Source organism: Oncorhynchus tshawytscha, linkage group LG05 (genome assembly GCF_018296145.1).
Source record: "Oncorhynchus tshawytscha isolate Ot180627B linkage group LG05, Otsh_v2.0, whole genome shotgun sequence".
NCBI lineage: Eukaryota > Metazoa > Chordata > Actinopteri > Salmoniformes > Salmonidae > Oncorhynchus > Oncorhynchus tshawytscha.
The window spans coordinates 56,887,362-56,906,315 of record NC_056433.1 but is presented as its reverse complement, the minus strand read 5'-3'; the positions used below and the strand labels follow the sequence as shown (position 1 = coordinate 56,906,315).

At 46.4% G+C, this 18,954-nt stretch overlaps 1 protein-coding gene across 5 annotated transcripts in view; it reads right to left on the bottom strand.

The window, feature by feature from the left end:
* The window catches only part of fcho1 (FCH and mu domain containing endocytic adaptor 1), a 46,476-nt gene that overhangs the window by 466 nt on the left and 27,056 nt on the right, over nucleotides 1-18,954 (bottom strand). For 3 of the 5 annotated variants that reach the window (XM_024421494.2, XM_042322119.1, XM_042322120.1), the window contains 24 exons: nucleotides 18,079-18,170; nucleotides 12,662-12,736; nucleotides 11,630-11,771; nucleotides 11,340-11,492; nucleotides 10,997-11,101; nucleotides 10,175-10,273; nucleotides 9,882-9,978; nucleotides 9,676-9,793; nucleotides 9,504-9,534; nucleotides 8,929-8,989; nucleotides 7,589-7,767; nucleotides 7,329-7,353; nucleotides 7,140-7,196; nucleotides 6,459-6,510; nucleotides 6,108-6,235; nucleotides 4,981-5,979; nucleotides 4,696-4,802; nucleotides 4,300-4,414; nucleotides 4,011-4,125; nucleotides 3,751-3,906; nucleotides 3,524-3,656; nucleotides 3,158-3,354; nucleotides 2,886-2,950; nucleotides 27-194 (listed from right to left, as the gene is read on the bottom strand). In XM_024421494.2, the coding sequence (XP_024277262.2) occupies nucleotides 27-194; nucleotides 2,886-2,950; nucleotides 3,158-3,354; nucleotides 3,524-3,656; nucleotides 3,751-3,906; nucleotides 4,011-4,125; nucleotides 4,300-4,414; nucleotides 4,696-4,802; nucleotides 4,981-5,979; nucleotides 6,108-6,235; nucleotides 6,459-6,510; nucleotides 7,140-7,196; nucleotides 7,329-7,353; nucleotides 7,589-7,767; nucleotides 8,929-8,989; nucleotides 9,504-9,534; nucleotides 9,676-9,793; nucleotides 9,882-9,978; nucleotides 10,175-10,273; nucleotides 10,997-11,101; nucleotides 11,340-11,492; nucleotides 11,630-11,771; nucleotides 12,662-12,736; nucleotides 18,079-18,170 (3,469 nt within the window). Of the gene's footprint in view, nucleotides 1-26; nucleotides 195-2,885; nucleotides 2,951-3,157; nucleotides 3,355-3,523; nucleotides 3,657-3,750; nucleotides 3,907-4,010; nucleotides 4,126-4,299; nucleotides 4,415-4,695; nucleotides 4,803-4,980; nucleotides 5,980-6,107; nucleotides 6,236-6,458; nucleotides 6,511-7,139; nucleotides 7,197-7,328; nucleotides 7,354-7,588; nucleotides 7,768-8,928; nucleotides 8,990-9,503; nucleotides 9,535-9,675; nucleotides 9,794-9,881; nucleotides 9,979-10,174; nucleotides 10,274-10,589; nucleotides 10,740-10,996; nucleotides 11,102-11,339; nucleotides 11,493-11,629; nucleotides 11,772-12,661; nucleotides 12,737-18,078; nucleotides 18,171-18,954 lie in introns of those variants that run through there. The other 2 variants (XM_024421495.2, XM_024421496.2) reach the window with 2 other exon arrangements.

Sequence of the window (18,954 nt, the reverse complement as noted above, 5' to 3'; positions counted from 1 at the left end):
CCAGGCCTAGTAACATGTTACTCTACCTGTGGCAAATCTCTTCTTTACCAGGGACATGCGGTAACGGTTGCCCACCAGCTCCACGTCCATGCCCGAAAGGGAGGCCCCCGATCCCACAAACTGGACTGCCAGGCTGGGGGGAGGGCCGCGAGGAACCTCTAGGCACTGCCAGCTAGCACACAGAGTGCCAGAGCCTGGAACAAGTGACACATTCTTCAGTTCCCCTCCACTAAAAGGAGCAAGTTAATCACACTGACTTGTGGTTCTGCCTATGTGGCAATTGGACAGTACAATCTGTTATCGTCAGGTAGATTGGTGGCCAGACTGGCCACTGAAATGAGTGCCTTCAGAAAGTATTCATACCCATTGACTTATTCCACATTTTGTTGTGTTAACCTGAATTAAAATGTATTCAATATCTCACCCATCTACAATGTGAAAACATGTTTTTAAAATGTTAGCAATAGAGAAATTTAATTTACACTCCAAATTGAGCTCGGGTGCATCCAATTTCCTTTGATCATCCTTGATGTCACTATAACTTGGGAGTCCACCTGTGGTCAATTCAATTGTTTGGACATGATTTAGAAGGGAATACACGTGCCTATATAATGTCCTAAGTTCACAGTGCATGTCAGAACTGTCCGTAGATCGCCGATTATATAATTGTGATAATTTCTTGTTGAAAGTTTCCAAGACCTCTCATCATTGGGAAATGGAAAAAATATGGAACTACCCAGACTCTGCCTTGAGCTGCTGTCCGACCAAACTGAGCAATCGGGCAAGAAGGACCTCGGTCACGGAGGTGACCAAGAACCAGATGACCACTCAGACAGAACTAGAGTTCCTTGGCTGAGATGGGAGAACCTGCCAGAAGGACAACCGTCTCTATAGCACTTCACCAATCTGGGCTTTATGAGAGAGAGGCCAGAAGGAAGCCACTCCTGAGAAAAAGGCATGTGAAAGACCGCATAAGGCTAAAGATTCTGTGGTCTGGTGAGAAGAAAAATTGAACTTTGGCCTGAATGCAAAGCACTATGTCTGGAGAAAACCAGACAACTCACCCATCTAACACCATCCCTACTCTGAAGCATGGTGGTGGCAGCATGGGGATGCTTTTCAGCAGAAGTAACTGGAAGACTGGTAAGGAAAGAGGGAACAATGAATGGAGCCAAATACAGGCAAATCCTTGATGAGAACCTGCTTCAGTGGCAAAGATTTACGTTTCATCAGGACAATGACCGCACGCATACAGCCAAAGCAACGCTGGAATGGCTTCAGAACAAGAATGTGAAAGTCCTTGAGTGGCCCAGCCAAAGCCCAGACTTGAATCCCATTGAAAACATGTGGAAAGATGAATGCCGTCAGCCGCCACGGTAGACAAGACTTGCCACCACAGTGAAAATAACCGGCTGTTGTTTCTATACTGAAATCACCATAGCAGCGCATACCGTCGTGCTGGCTTGCTTTTGCAGTCGGTCTTTCTTGTCCCTCTATGCTGACTGATGATGTTTTTTAGCGTCCCTCATTTAATAACCTCTTGAAACTAGGGGGCACTATTTTCATTTTTGGAAAAATAACATTCCCAAAGTAAACGGGCTATTTTTCAGGACCAGATAATAGAATATGCATATAATTGACAGCTTAGGATAGAAAACACTAAAGTTTTCAGAACTGATATTGCAGGCGAAAGCCTTAGAAAAATCCAATCAGGAAGTGACTTATTTAGAAACCTCTGCGTCCCTATTGAGCAGTGAAAGGGCTATCAACCGGCTTACCTAATGTGTGTAGTGTCAAGACAGTTTCAGGCCTTTATTTTGAAAAATTAGCGTGAGCGACAACATTGCGTAAGTGGTCACCTGGTGGCTCTGAGTGATTTGTGCGTAATAGACAAATGCGGCCATTGTTTCTCTCGCGCCTACTGAGAAGCCAACTGACCCGGTTGATATATTATCGAATAGATATTTGAAAAACACCTTGAGGATTGATTATAAAAAAAACGTTTGCCATGTTTGTCGTTATTATGGATCTAATTTGGAATACAACGGCGTTGTCGTGACCGCAATTTCCGGTCGAAAAAAAACGATTTCATTTGATTGCTTTTCTGATTTTCGTGACCAAGCTGCCTGCTGCTAGCTAGGCATAATGCTAGGCTATCGATAAACTTACACAAATGCTTGTCTTGCTTTGGCTGTAAAGCATAATTTCAAAATCTGAGATGACAGGGTGATTAACAAAAGGCTAAGCTGTGTTTCAATATTTCACTTGTGATTTCATGAAGAGTAATATTTTTTGTCAGCTGCGTTATGCAATTAGTGTCAGTTGATGACAATTCTCCCAAATCCGGGAGCGGTAGTTCCAAGAGGTTGTAAATGAAACTTCTGTATTTAATTTAAATAAATGTGCTAAAATGTCTAAACATGTTTTCACTTTTTTATTATGAGGTATAATGTGTAGATGGGTGAGTAAAAAATGTAATCCATTTAGAATTCAGGCTGTAACACAACAAAGTGGAATAAATCAAGGGGTATGAATACTTTCTGAAGGCACTGTTCCAAGAGGGAGAAAAAGGTATTTGGATCGGATGACCAGGAAAGCAGTTATTGTAACCTTTCCGAGATTCTGATCACTGCCTATAAACTATGATGTTCAGGCTTTTATATTCCCCAAACTTCCCTCTATTTGTAAGGCCTATAAATAGCAGTGTTGCTCAGCTTTCATATGCTAATCTTGATATTTAAGACTGATACCTTCAGAGGCTGCATATTAAAATAGAGAAAAGAGTGGCACTCAATGCAATTATGTTGTCAAAGACTAGACTTGTAAAAATGTACATTATACTGCATTTATATTAAATGAGATGGGTGTGTTGACAGGTCAGTAACCTTTGCTTTGGTTGGTGGGGGAGAGGTTGGGTAGCTTCCACAGTAGCCGTCGTTCCTTCGTATTCCTGTGAAGGCAGACAAAGGGTCAGTGAGGCCCACCCTGTCCACTATCCTCCCTCTCTCTCGACCTTCTACCATCCGCCCATTCTTCTGTTCTCCCCATTTATCCACCCTTCATCTGTCTCCCTTCCATATCTCCTCCCACTCCCCACCCATTCATCCTTCCCTCTATCCTTTCATCCCTCCTTCCATTCCCACCTCCCCCTGCTCACCAGCATGCGGGGGGATGGCACTGCAGGTCTGTGGCGGTGTGGTCGAGGGGTAGCAGCACCTGCACAGCAGTGAGCTGGGTGGAGGGGGCAGTGGCTGGGCAGCAGTGATAGTCCAGGGACACACGGGTCACTGTGCCACTCCGCTGGCACTCTGCTGACAACAGGAGGGGAGCACGACCAGGGTCCTGGGACGACACCTGAGAAGGGAGGGAAGGAAAGAATGAGAAAAGAAGAACAGAGTTGGGAGAGGCTGTTGATGTTAGGACAATGCTGTCATTTGGAAGACAAGGGAAAAGGTGTATCTTGAAGAATACTTGAAAGGTCAGATGACAGAGGGTAAGAGTTCCACTGTACTTCATCAGTCACCTGGTACTTGAGTAGGGCCACGTTATAGTAGGAGGCCAGAGGGTTGAGCTCAGCCTCTCTCTGCAGGTAAAGGTTCAGTGCCTGCATGTTGAACCAGAAGTCCCTTGTGTCTGGGTCACTCTGAGAGGGGTCACTGTGGCGAATAACACACTCAGGAGAATGAGACATATCCTACCATTTCTGCAATCTGTCTTTTTATCATAATCCCATAGCACATATTCATCTACCTGTAGAGCAGCTTCTGATTGGGCAGAAAGTGGTCAACCCGGGAGATGTTGACCAATCGAAAGCTGAGGACCGGGGCGTTTGGGTTAGCAGTGAAGATACAAGTTATTCCAGCAGGAAAAGACATGGTGAGATCTCCTGTGATCTTCACCAGACAGCTGGAGAAGAGAAGAGAGATGTGCACACGCTTCGCCTTCAGCCAGTCTGTGTATAAAAGGTAATAACATTGTATCTGGTGTACAGAGGGCTTATGTATACTGACCGGTTATGCTGTCCACCTTTGAAGTAAGCGTTTATGTATTCTGTGATGGCTGCAGCCACAGGCCAGGACTCCTGGGTGCTCAGGGAGATTGGGCTCGGCCCGCGAGACAGATGCACTGTGGGGAAAATAGCCATGTCTAAGACACAAGTTTAAGGCACAATGTCCTTATTCTTAAGTGCTTTATGCTATTGGATATCTTTGAAATATTGGTATGAAAATTGTTGTTTAGACTAACTGTGTAGGCGTGTGTGGTCTTTGTGTAGGTGTGAGAGGGCTGAGGGCTGCTCACCTCTAGCAGGGCTGGTGGCATGGGTCTGGGCCCCCCACTCACTAGGGCTGGAGGAGGAGGATGAGGTGAAGTCCAGGCTGGGGTCCGGCAGAGGAGATGAGCACACTGACCTGGACTGAGACAACGGGGATATATAAGGGTTACAGTGTGGAGGAACCAGAGAGGATGTGTGGAGAATGTCATCGTTCAGAACATACCCTCTTCACAGAACATTTTCTCTGCTCAGCTCAATCAGAAACATTTTTTTTCTTCTACATTCATCATTCATGTTTGGAAGAATGAACAGGACTACTGTTCTAGCCTTGCTTGTCAGACCTATAGCTGCAAAAGCCACAGGTCTGAGTGAGACCAGGCCAGAGCTGCTATAGTCAGGGTGATCTCCCTGAGGACACTCACTCTCTCACAGCCACTCAGTCTGCCTGAGGACTTCTTGGCTCTGGCTGGTCTGGGGGGGGCTGCCACTAGCAGCTCTGCACTGTGCTGCCTGAAGCTATGCCTTGAACCTGGAGAGGAAGGAGAGAGGGAAATTACCAATATTACAACTTGTAAAACAAGAGGAAGTTGACTAAAAGACTGTGTGGCGTTTTGAATAGTGTGAAATATATTTTGGGAAATATAAAAATACTATCCCAAAATATAGCTAGTGCATAGACATTTGAGCCCAGTAGTGTAGTGTGTAACCTTTGTGTGAGCCCATGTTGCAGGATTGCTGTGGTGCGTTCAGGTCCAGACAGTTCTGGTCTTTGTCAGTAGAGAAGCACAGGTCCTCCTGTGGCCCAGAATGCAGTGTGAGAGGCAGGCCGCTCCTGCGTGGCTCGCTTTCACTGCATGACTCGCGTTGCTTCCTCCCTCCCTCATTGACCACTCCACCCAGGGCCAGAGACCCAGCCCAGGTCCCCTCACTGAAGGGGTTGAGGACAGAGTTCCAGTGGACCAGCTCCTTTTTCGGCTGGGATAAGGGGAGGGATTTGGCGTTGGGGGTCAACCTACTACTGCTGACACTGTGGGTCAGGACCCCTGTTGCGGCAGCCAGGGCTGACTGGTGGGTGGGGCTGCCAATCATAGTGATGGCGAATGGGTCATCAGGTGATTCTGGGGGCGGGACGCTACGTTTCCGGTCCATGTCCTTGCAAAAGGAGGGGGTGGGGAGGGTTTTACTGTCACTGGAAAAGGGGTCACTCCGTACCTCTATCCCCCTCCCGTCTCTGGAGGGGCGCGGAGGTGGGGGGGCCCAGGCGTCAGAGGGGGATGGGGTCTCCTGGGTGATGACGGTCCTCTCAAAGGCAGCCAGGAAGGGGTCTTCAGGAGGGATGTGTTTACAGCTCCACAGAGCCGGGTCCAACTCTGGAGGGACCAGGGACTGGGAGAAGACTGGGAAGCGGAGGGCTGAGAGGTCCATGTCTGGAGGGGGGCGGGGGTACCGAGGAGCAGCTGCCCAGATACTGGCTGGGTTGTCCTGGGGGGGGTGGGGGCTGCGTCCTGGGGAGGGGTCTCTAAAGGCAGTAAGGAAGGGGTCTGCTGGCCTGCCCAGTCCAGCTGGTTCTTTACTCTGACCTGCCGATGGCCACGCTGCCCAACCAGCTGTCTCAGGGGAGGGGCCCAGGGGCTGATGGGAAGGTGAGTCCAGCCCAGAGTCCTCTACGTTCTCAGGAGAGGAGGAGTCAGTGGAGAAGGCAGCATCTGGAGAGAACAAGGGCAGACGATCATTCTACCTAAAACAGTAAGTGTTTTACTGACTGTGATGGGGTAAAACTTCTGCCCCCAATTTTCAGCAATCATATTAACATGATCATATTAACCATATTTACATTCAGATGCACCAAAGACACTCTCTGCTCTCGGTAGCTGTTCTCTACCAGCAAAGCTTTTGGACTTAAAGGCCGACTCCAGAGGAGGTCCAAAGAGGTTGTCTGAGCCTGACGCAGTAGAACTTAACCTAGAAGGTGGGTGAAAGAGGGAGATTATGCATTACCAGGAGCCAATAAAAGCATAGCATGAGATAATGTCAGGATTTGACAGAGTGATGCAGCACTATCATCAGATCTCGGCCTGCCTTCCTCTCCCACAGCATCTCTCTTCCTCTCGATCTCCCTGCTGCTCACAGCTACAGCCATGCACGTCAGAGAGAGGAGAGACAAGACTGACTGACATTCACTCACCTGCTGTGATCCGGACTGGAGATGGAATTGCGTAGGCCGTCCTGCTCTCCCTCTGCAAAGTGTAAACACACACACACACACACACACACACAGACAGTTAGTGAAGTTTAATTCATGACTGCTCCCCAATCAGTCCCAATCAGGGGGAGATGTGATTAACTAGAGTGCTTATGGAGGGCAGAGCCCTAAGGGAATGCCCATTATCTTCCATAATGATACATACCGGCCATTAGACCAGTTCTCTACGCAGCATCAGCCCAGCGCTTTATGCTACTGTTTTAATCAAGGCACTCATCGTTAATCATGTCTGCTCATTCCCCCTGCTTTATTCCATCTCCTCCGCAAATAGCCTCCTACTGTAGCATCACAGGCTGCTATTCCCCCACTAATAAACCATGTTCCAGACAGACCGAAGTGGGACAAATAGACAGCGTCTTTCAGCCAAGGTCAGCCACCTCTAGGATTTATTACTGGACGGATAGGCACTGCTAAGCCTAGCCAGAAGCAATACAGTAAATCACATTCACAACACTACTTCAGACTGGTAGTAACATTAAAGATTGGGTAATAGTATCCTGGATGTTTATGACCTTTCAACACTGATAGAATACATTGTGGTGAAATTATAAAGTACTGATGCTGAAAAACCAGTGGTGTGGAGAGAGTGCTAACTCCACTTACCCCTGTGGGGGGCGCCCTCTCCCTCCCCCTCTGAACGGCCTGTAGTACTGCTGTTTCCTGTGGAGAGGACAAGGATTCAGAGAACACACTCGCGCGCCAACATGTACACATAAATGTGTGGATGCGTACAACAGAGACAGACAGAAATCTAACTATTTTTAACCAGAAGCTGAGTTTAATGGAACTTACTGGAGCGATGCCGTTTCACTGACACCTGGAACAGAGGGAGAGCAGAGTTGTTTATTACACTGTCCGGAAGCATCTAAACAATTAAGCATGCTTCTATCCTGCTGCTGTTACAACAACATGGAGAGATAATTACACATATAATACACAGATGAGCATTTCTGAGCTTATCTTTTTCATCACTTCTGATACCACCACATGAAAATAAGTGACACATTTCACCCCATCCATGCCTCCCCTTTAGTCCTGTACTCCCATCGTACCCCTCTGTTGGGGGGCAGTGTGAGTGCCCCCATGGTGGCCTTCAGCTCCATCTCTGTAGCAGCAGAGTTGCTGCTGCTGCCCACCGGACGAATCTGGATGTGGAACTTCTTGGGCTCCTCGTCGTCAAAGTCCGAGTCGCTGGAATAGAAGTCGTTCTCCTTGTCCTCCGTCGAGCAGCGTACGGACAGAGAGCTGGGTTAAGGAGCAGTGACCTGAGATAGAGGCTTGACTGGAGGGAAGATGGCCTAATGCAGCTTGCCTAGGACATCATCGGAAGTGTCAGGGTTTCCATTGTCCTGTATTATACAGATACCTCATCTATGAGTTTAGAAAGTAGTGGAAAATCTTCCTGTAGGTTTACTTGAGCTTTATTGCAAAAATGTTTTCACTCAGGTATTTTGTTGACGATAATGCTATACGGCTTTATTAATACCCTCTGGGGCCAGAGAATGAATCCATGTATACTAGAGAGTATAGGACTGCTGTGACAAACACAGAGACAGAGTGCGCCAGAGGTGCCAGTGTATAAAACAGCCAACCACAACATCCTGCACCTCCATCTGACCTTAACGCCATCTCCTTCCTGTTATTACATGCTCATCTGCACGCACGTGTGTTAGTGTCGGTTTGCTCGCAGGCATGTGATGTCAGTGAGTGCCTGAGAGAGAGACAGATCTAGTGTCAGTATATTTGGCCGTTACATAAAATACCTAATGAGTGTAACAACTGTGCTGTGGAGAGTGACAGAATGACAACAACAGAGGGAGGTAGCCTGCTATCATGGCCCCCGTTGCCCCAGCCTCATAATGGACTGGAGTTGGACTAAGGACAGAGAGAGAATTTAAGTCCATTTAAATGTCCCTTAGGGAAAGGGAAATGGGGATACGTAGTCAGTTGTACAACTGAATGCATTAAAATGAAATGAGTCTTCTGCATTTAACCCATCCCCTCTGAATCAGAGAGGTGTGTGGAGGGGGGGGGGGCTGCCTTAATCGACATCCACGTCATCGGCGCCCGGGAACAGTGGGTTAACTGCCTTGCTCAGGGGCAGAACACCACATGTTTATGTTGTCAGCTCGGGGAGTCGATCCAGCAACTTTTCGGTTACTGGCCCAACGCTCCTACCCGCCAGGTGCCAGGGAGAACTAGCTAATGTTCTATTCATCTAATAGGAGACGTCTAGAGTGCTTTATGAAGATATAATACTCTCTTACACAGTGGCAGGAAGCCTTGTTTTCAATATGAAGATAAAGAGGTCTGTCAAAGGCAAATATTACAACAATATAGCAGAGAGATAGCCTCTCATCTGATAGTCAGTGTCACTGCCTAGAAAGGATATCATTCTGATTGACATCAGCTCGGATGACAAACCCCTCCTCATCCACCTCCAGGGGAGAGTTCTGTGTGCAGAATAGAGAATACCCAGCAACGTCAGACACAAACATAAATACTTTATCCTAGTGTTTGATATGCTTAATAACATACCTCAACCCAGACTGAGTGATGTTATCATCAGAAGTGTTATATCACTTCAGGGGCAGTGTGTGAAGATTACGACCTGGGTAAGAGGTGGTGCGACCCCCCCCCATGTGACACTTGTCTGTTTAAACAGTCCTGGCAACCCACTGATCTCGACCCAACCTCAAAAGCCCCTTCTCAGAAGGATAAAAATAGGCAAGGTAACCCAACACTGCCAGACACGTCATTGTCACACATATGATTACTCCCCCTTGCTCATACACACGCACAAATGCACACGGTGACACACACACACACGTCCATCTGTCTGTCAGTAAGTTGGAAGGGGCAACATGATGTGCTGTTTAAACCACCACCACCACAGACTGATAATGGAAGAACTGACATTGACTTGATGGTTTTCATGCCACTGTGTACAAGTGTGAATTAGCATACACTCACTGGTGTCTCCGTCACAGCCAAATCCCTGCAAAAAGCAACACATAGGTGAATGTAAGTGACAAGATAATATCCCAGATGAAGCTGACAAAAGAAAGTGAGGGGAATTGGGATTTATCATCCGTGTGTGTGTGTGTGTGTGTGTGTGTGTGTGTGTGTGTGCGCTTACGTGGAGTCTGGCTCTTTGTCCCTCTTGCCCAGTCCAGGAATCCTGAAGGCTTTTCCTCGACTCTTCTTACTCCCCTCAGGTACTGAAGCTGTCATGTACTCCTCAAACCCCACCAGGGCTGCCACACATAGGGATATATCACAGTGAGGACAAATGGGACACACACTGGGATCAAACCATCTGTTTATGCTGTTTGTGTGGTGTACCTGGTCTGTCCTTCCCTGTGCCCTTCTGCTCTGCAAACCTCTGGATGAGGTTATCTATGCCGATGTTCTCCACGTTCTGTTTGAACTCCTCATGGACCTGAACAGAGGAGAGAGGGGCTCCTTACAGTCTGACAAGAACAGCTCAAGAGAGAAGAAGCATGCCTGAGAGAGAGGGCTTGGAGTGTGTGTGATGTGGATGTGAAGTTTGACTATAGCACGACAACCCCTCAGAGAGGGCAGTTAAATCCCTCCAGCCAGACTGTGGCTCCTGGGTCAGTGTCTGGGTGACCTACCTGTCCCACCTGGACGTGGGTGTCCTCTATGGAGTGAGAGTATCCCTTGATAAGCTGTTTTATCTGCCTCAGGTGGGCCTCCTCAATGTCCTGGAACTTCTGTACACAGGATGGGAACACAACAGTGTTCAGACACCAAGATGGGTCCTAATTACAGCAAACTACCCCAAAGCACACCAAAATGCTACTCAAACTACCCCAAAGCACACCAAAATGCTACTCAAACTACCCCAAAGCACACCAAAATGCTACTCAAACTACCCCAAAGCACACCAAAATGCTACTCAAAATACCCACAAACCACCGCAAAATGCCATTAAGTAGTAAGAACTGAAACCCAAAGGACCCCAAGAAACAAAAACCAAAGGCACTTATCAGCCATGGCAACTTTAAAAGAACAGAACCAGGCGCAAACCATAATAGTTCTCATCCCAGATAATAACCAGGTGCTAATCACAACACAGCATGTGGGCTAGAGTAATGGCTTGAAAGAACAGGTCATTTCCCCCTGTCATGTTCTGGGCTGTAGTCTTCATGAAGCCACGCTGAGCTCTCTCTACCCCACTCATAATTAGGGCCAGATCTCCCATTGTAGCTATTAACAGGTAATTGGTCACCAGGATTCCAGTCATCATTTCATACCCAAATATAGCAACGCTCATCGGGTTTGTTAAGTGTTTCCTTGGAAACTGCAGGTAGCCATGGAGATGGGTTTATGTTAACTTAAGGGAACCCCAGGATTGGGCCACACTGATATAACATGTCTGGTTCCTCCATGGAGTCCCGCCCCTAACCCGCCCCAGGACCAGTGAACTGACTGACCTGTGCTGATTCGCTCATCTTCTGCTCGAAGTCTCCTCCCACGCGGTTATACTTCTCTATACACACAGCAAACAACTCGGCAGCTTTCTTAGACTTCAGCTCCGCCTAGTGAGAGGAGAGAGGATGATTATAGACTTCATCCAGTCATTAGTTGAACCTTTATTTATACTTGTGAGAACAAATGATCTGTTATAATAGTAACCTTGTTGGACTCCCTACCATTAGTAGTCAGTAAACTTCCAGCAACCAATAATTTATAAAACAGTAGGCACCCACCCTGCGGTCATATAACAGTTAAAACAGCTCTACTGTAGTTATACAGAATGACATCTAGTGGACAGACCTTCTCCAGTTCTTTCTGGGGGGCTCCCTCTTTCCTCAGTCTGTCCAGCTCAATACACTTGGAGTGGTATCCCTCCCTGGACTTCTGGAGGTGACCATTCTGGACCTGAACCGCCTGAACAGACTCCAGGGTCGCCACCTGCTCCTCCTTGGTCTGTGAGAAACACACCATACACATTCTTAATTGTTGATTGGCTGTTATAGATTAGAATATAGTTAATGATTCATGGGGGGTTAGAGGTGGCACCATCATGGAAACATATGGTGAGAAGAGGGGCTTCCTCATGTTACCTTGCGGTGAACTTTGACCTGCTCGTCACCATACTTGTTGATGTCCCGGATGAGGTCGTTCATCTTGCGCATCAGCTCAAGGTGGCAGAGAGCCAGCTTGTCTGATGACACCCGGAACACGTCCCACATAGGGGCAAACGTCCTGAGGACCACACAGCAGTATGTCACCTATGGTATAAAGTCCTTTGTGTTTTTTTTAGCTAATAATAACATATACTGAGTGTACAAAACATTAGGAACACCTTCCTAATTTTCAGTTCCACCCCCTTTTGCCCTTAGAACAGCGTCAATTAGCCGGGGCATGGACTCTACAAAGTGTCGAAAGCGTTCCACAGAGATCCTGGCCCATGCTGCTTCTAATGCTTCCCACAGTTGCGTCAAGTTGGCTGGATGTCCTTTGAGTGGTGGACCATTCTGAATACGCACAGGAAACTGTTGAGCGTGAACAACCCAGCAGTGTTGCAGTGTTCAAAGGCACTTAAATATTGCCCATTCACCCTCTGAATGGCACACATACACAATCCATTTCTCAATTGTCTCAAGGCTTAAAATTCCTTCTTTAACCTGTCTCCTCCCCTTCATCTAAACTGATTGAAGTGGATTTAAGGAGTGACATCAACAAGGGATCATAGCTTTCACCTGGATTCACCTGATCAGTTTATGTCATGAAAAGAGCAGACGTTCCTAATGTTTTGTATACTCAGTATACATTTACAGAGGTGACTTCATACATTTTGTATGAATGGTCCATCTTCATGGTGCATTTCTAGAGTTAAACAAACCAAAGCACCCGAAAACAACACACACAGGAAGTGAAGAAGGCAGAGAGTTCTGGGATGATGGAGTAGATCACATCCCTGACCTATGACCCAGTAATCATGGACCCTAGAGAATCATAGACCCTAATCATGCAGACAAACTACTGTACATCCTCTAAGCACCCTGCCAATATAGAACAGTTGATTTCATTATGATAAGAATATTGCTCTCTAAACTGAGATGTTGATGACAATGGTTATCTATTATACTCACCCTAGTGGGCTTCCATTGCTTGCCATCTTAGCCATTTTGCTCATAGACTTGGAGTAGGTTTCCTCTATGGCAGCCCTGAGAACCCACAGATAGATAAGAGTAAATCCCTATGAACCCCTGGCTGGTCAGTAACAAACCAGACAGTGATATTCTACTACACAGTCTCAGCATTGGAAATCCTGCATCCAACTGCAGATAGAGCTATTAAACCTACACTCATACCCTTCTGGCTCACAGAAAAACGATTGCATATCGAGGACATCGTCCCCACAGTGACTGTACGTACATACCCCAGCCAGAAGCCATGGATTACAGGCAACATTCGCACTGAGCTAAAGGGTAGAGCTGCCGCTTGTAAGGTGCGGGACTCCTGCAATGCCCTGCGACGAACCATCAAACAGGCAAAGTGTCAATACAGGGCTAAGATTGAATCATACTACACCGGCTCCGACGCTTGTCTTATGTGGCAGGGCTTGCAAACTATTACAGACTACAAAAGGGAAGCACAGCCGCGAGCTGCCCAGTGACACGAGCCTACCAGACAAGCTAAATCACTTCTATGCTCTCTTCGAGGCAAGCAACACTGAGGCATGCATGAGAGCATCAGCTGTTTCAGGCGACTGTGTGATCATGCTCTCCGTAGCCGACGTGAGTAAGACCTTTAAACAGGTCAACATACGCAAGGCTGCGGGGCCAGAGGGATTACCAGGACGTGTGCTCCGGGCATGTGCTGACTAACTGGCAGGTGTCTTCAATGACATTTTCAACATGTCCCTGATTAAGTCTGTAATACCAACATGTTTCAAGCAGACCCCCATAGTCCCTGTGCCCAAGAACACAAAGGCAACCTGCCTAAATGACTACAGACCCGTAGTACTCACGGCTGTAGTCATGAAGTGCTTTGAAAGGTTGGTAATGGCTCACATCAACACCATTATCCCAGAAACCCTAGACCCACTCCAATTTGCATACCGCCCCAACAGATCCACAGATGATGTAATCTCTATTGAAGTCCACACTGCCCTTTCCCACCTGGACAAAAGGAACACTTACGTGAGAATGCTGTTCATTGACTACAGCTCAGCGTTAAACACAATAGTACCTTCAAAGCTCATCACTAAGCTAAGGATCCCTGGGACTAAACACCTCCCTCTGCAACTGGCTCCTGGACTTCCTGACGGGCCGCCCCCAGGTGGTGATGGTAGGTAACAACACATCTGCCACGCTGATCCTCAACACTGGAGCTCCCCAGGGGTGCGTGCTCAGTCCACTCCTGTACTCCCTGTTCACCCACGACTGCATGGCCAGGCACGACTCCAACACCATTATTAAGTTTGCAAATGACACAACAGTGGTAGGCCTGATCACCGACAACGATGAGACAGCCTATAGGGAGGAAGTCAGAGACCTGGCTGGGTGGTGCCAGAATAACAACCTATCCCTCAACGTAACCAAGACTAAGGGGATTATTGTGGACTACAGGAAAAGGAGGACCGAGCACGCCCCCATTCTCATCGGCGGGGCTGTAGTGGAGCAGGTTGAGAGCTTCAAGTTCCTTGGTGTCCGGATCAACAACAAACTAGAATGGTCCAAACACACCAAGACAGTCGTGGGGCACGACTGTCGTGGGGCACGACAAAGCCTATTCTCCCTCAGGAAACTAAAAATATTTGGCCTGAGATCCTCAAAAGGTTCTACAGCTGCAACATCGAAAGCATGGTTGCATCACTGCCTGGTACGGCAACTGCTCGGCCTGTGACCGCAAGGCACTAGAGGGTAGTGCGTACGGCCCAGTACATCACTGGGGCTAAGCTGCCTGCCATCCAGGACCTCTACACCAGGCGATGTCAGAGGGATTCCCTAAAAATCATCAAAGACACCAGCCACCCCAACCATAGACTGTTCTCTCTACTACCACATGGCAAGCGGTACCGGAGTGCCAAGTCTAGGACAAAAAGGCTTCTCAACAGTTTGCATTGTGTGTGTCCCCCCAACCCCTCTTTTTACGTTGCTTCTACTCTCTGCTTATCATATATGCATAGTCACTTTAACTATACATTCATGTACATACTACCTCAATTGGGCCGACCAGCCAGTGCTCCTGCACAGTGGCTAACCTGGCTATCTGTATTGTGTCCCACCCACCACCCGCCAACCCCTCTTTTACACTACTGCTACTCTCTGTTCATCATATACAGTGGGACAAAAAAGTATTCAGTCAGCCACCAATTGTGCAAGTTCTCCCACTTGAAAAGATGAGAGAGGCCTGTATTTTCATCATAGGTACACTTCAACTATGACAGACAAAATTAGAAGAAAAATCCAGAAAATCACATTGTAGGATTTTTAATGAATTTATTTGCAAATTATGGTGGAAAATAAGTATTTGGTCACCTACAAACAAGCAAGATTTCTGGGTCTCACAGACCTGCAACTTCTTCTTTAAGAGGCTCCTCTGTCCTCCACTCGTTACCTGTATTAATGTCACCTGTTTGAACTTGTTATCAGTATAAAAGACACCTATCCACAAACTCAAACAGTCAAACTACAAACTCCACTATGGCCAAGACCAAAGAGCTGTCAAAGGACACCAGAAACAAAATTGTAGACCTGCACCAGGCTGGGAAGACTGGATCTGCAACAGGTAAGCAGCTTGGTTTGAAGAAATCAACTGTGGGAGCAATTATTAGGAAATGGAAGACATACAAGACCACTGATAATCTCCCTCGATCTGGGGCTACACGCAAGATCTCACCCCGTGGAGTCAAAATGATCACAAGAACGGTGAGCAAAAATCACAGAACCACACGGGGGGACCTAGTGAATGACCTGCAGAGAGCAGGGACCAAAGTAACAAAGCCTACCATCAGTAACACACTACGCCGCCAGGGACTCAAATCCTGCAGTGCCAGACGTGTCCCCCTGCTTAAGCCAGTACATGTCCAGGCTCGTCTGAAGTTTGCTAGAGAGCATTTGGATGATCCAGAAGAAGATTGGGAGAATGTCATATGGTCAGATGAAACCAAAATATAACTTTTTGGTAAAAACTCAACTCGTCGTGTTTGGAGGACAAAGAATGCTGAGTTGCATCCAAAGAACACCATACCTACTGTGAAGTATGGGGGTGGAAACATCATGCTTTGGGGCTGTTTTTCTGCAAAGGGACCAGGACGACTGATCCGTGTAAAGGAAAGAATGAATGGGGCCATGTATCGTGTGATTTTGAGTGAAAACCTCCTTCCATCAGCAAGGGCATTGAAGATGAAACGTGGCTGGGTCTTTCAGCATGACAATGATCCCAAACACACCACCCGGGCAACGAAGGAGTGGCTTCGTAAGAAGCATTTCAAGGTCCTGGAGTGGCCTAGCCAGTCTCCAGATTTCAACCCCATAGAAAATCTTTGGGAGTTGAAAGTCTGTGTTGCCCAGCAACAGCCCCAAAACAGTGCTCTAGAGGAGATCTGCATGGAGGAATGGGCCAAAATACCAGCAACAGTGTGTGAAAACCTTGTGAAGACTTACAGAAAACGTTTGACCTCTGTCATTGCCAACAAAGGGTATATAACAAAGTATTGAGATAAACTTTTGTTATTGACCAAATACTTATTTTCCACCATAATTTGCAAATAAATTCATTAAAAATCCTACAATGTGATTTTCTGGATTTTTTTTGCTCATTTTGTCTGTCATAGTTGAAGTGTACCTATGATGAAAATTACAGGCCTCTCTCATCTTTTTAAGTAGGAGAACTTGCACAATTGGTGGCTGACTAAATACTTTTTTGCCCCACTGTATGCATAGTCAATTTAACTATATCTACATGTACATACTACCTCAATCAGCCTGACTAACCGGTGTCTGTATGTAGCCTCACTACTTTTATAGCGTCGCTACTGTAAATAGCCTATTTTTACTGTTGTTTTATTTGTTTCCCAACTATTGTTCACCTAACACCTTTTTTTGCACTATTGGTTAGAGCCTGTAAGTAAGCATTTCACTTAAGGTCTACCTACACCTGTTGTACTCGGCGCACGTGACAAATAAACTTTGATTCGACATCTTACTAGCATAATGGATCATATTATTATGTACAGAGTATAATAAAGAGCAAACATAGGGTATAAACAGCCAGGCAAAGGGAAATAAATATTCAGCTTCCATACTGTGTAAATGTTGCCCAAACCCACATCTGAATAATAAATGGTCTCATTTTGCAGGAAGAACATAACATTTTAATAACCATCTGTAGTCTGGTGAAAAAAATAAAAAAAAGTAGATCAGTATATTCTGGGGGGGACAACCCCCTCCCATCTCGACGAGGAGAGAGCAAAGAAGTAAAAAAACAAATCGAAAACAAATCGCTGCAGTTTCACAAGCCTCCCGGCAACAGAGAAATCCCTTTTTCAATGATATAGAGAAGTAGTACCCCCTGAAGATGGGTAGCTAGGCATACAGAACATTTGAATATCTGACATTTCTAATCAACCACTCCTAGATTGTCCTTTTAGATAAATCGAACTTCCCCATCCAGATTGCAAGAGAGTTTCAGAAGACCAGAGAGAAGAGCTGAGGTGAGGGAAATCAATCAGCTCAATGGGTTACTCCGTCTGTCCTGAGGGAAACAGCGTCTCTACAACGTCTCATTTCATTTCCTGACTGCCACTTTGTTGCCTCCACATTTCCTCCCGCCTGTGGGGAATGTGCAGTGGTTGGGATCTTATGAATAATAGTCAAGATTACGCCATTGGTCTGACTGTGCAGGTTGTTATATCCCCCTGTAAGAAAAGCCCTGTAAGTCCCAGGCTTAAATACTACAATGAGTCTTCAACTTCCAGCTAATTGACTCATTAAGAGACTGTATTTATTCAGAGGACTGCAGGGAAAACAACCCAGGAGGAGGATTTTCCAGACTGAGCATTTTACCTGAGCCGAGTGCCCAGATAACATGCCAAAACACAGCTACTGCAAATGTGTGTGTGGTAAGACAGGGAGCTCCTTGTCTTGTGGGCTGTGTCTTGTCTTGTGGGCTGTGTCTTGTCTTGTGGGCTGTGTCTTGTCTTGTGGGCTGTGTCTTGTCTTGTATGAGAGTGTGTGTGTCTGTTAACACTCCTGTGTGCTGGTCTGTCCAAATGCAGCACAGTAGTGTGGGTTAGAGGGCAGGGTTGGCAGGCGAGATGAGCGGCTCCATCAAAGACATGACTATGAAAAGAAATGGCAAGGCCCTGTGTCCTGTGTTGGAATCAGTCTTTTTAAAGGCAATCTTCAAAACCTTAACGAACATTTAGAAAACTAACTTTTTCAAATGAATTGATGAGTTGAAATCAAAAAACGGATTGAGAAACATCTCACTCCTCCCCATATATCCCATCACTACTGTACCACCCCTCCCACACGTCCCAGCCCAAACAACACCTCACCTCTCGCGGACAAACTCTGCCAGCTCCTTGGTAGCAATCTGTCCATGCTTCATGTTGTGGTACAGCAAGTCAAAACCTGCATTCTTGTCCCCCTGCAAAAACACAAAGTCCTTGGGTGAGCCACAGAATTATATTGTACTGCATCTCTATGGGGTGAGCTTTATAGATTCTTCAATATGAGAGATGTTATTACTATACATTTTTTGTTCATATAAAATTCTGTCAACACTTCTCTCTGTTACTTATTCCTTGAGGACCTTGGAGCATAGTAACATGAATTGTTAAGGTAAAAAGGAGGTAAAAGATGAACACAAACAAAACTAATACGGTTTTCTTTCATCGTGGTCCTAATATTGTGGATGTGGAAGCTTCTCTTGTTGTTAAGCAACCAGTACCAAGCTTGACATATGGTTGGAGAAAACAGAAATGTCTATCTGTCCAACAGAAGCATGCCTGGGAGGAGGTGATGACACAAACACAAGTCATTTTGTATTCTTCCATGACCTTTAGTACTGTGGATGGATTCTTGTTTCTCTCATTGGAGGGGAACCACAAGCAATCATGACACTGGTTTAAGGAAACAAAAATGGACATATTCTTCCTCCAGCTTTCAGAGGAAGGCAGACGGGGTAAGCTGAGTGGTTTTCAAAAATGCAATTTTCTTCCAAGCTGAAGAAGTCTTCCCACAGGGTCCATGCACATTTTAGATGTATTGTGCTACAATAGAATACATCAAATTTGCATAGACCCAAAGACTTTCTTCCTTTTGTCCTGCACCTTACCCGCCTTGTGCAGATGTCTTTATTTTCTACAAGACTGGCATAAGGAAGCCAATGCCACACATGAAAAGAAAAAACCAGGAGCCGTGCTTGTTTC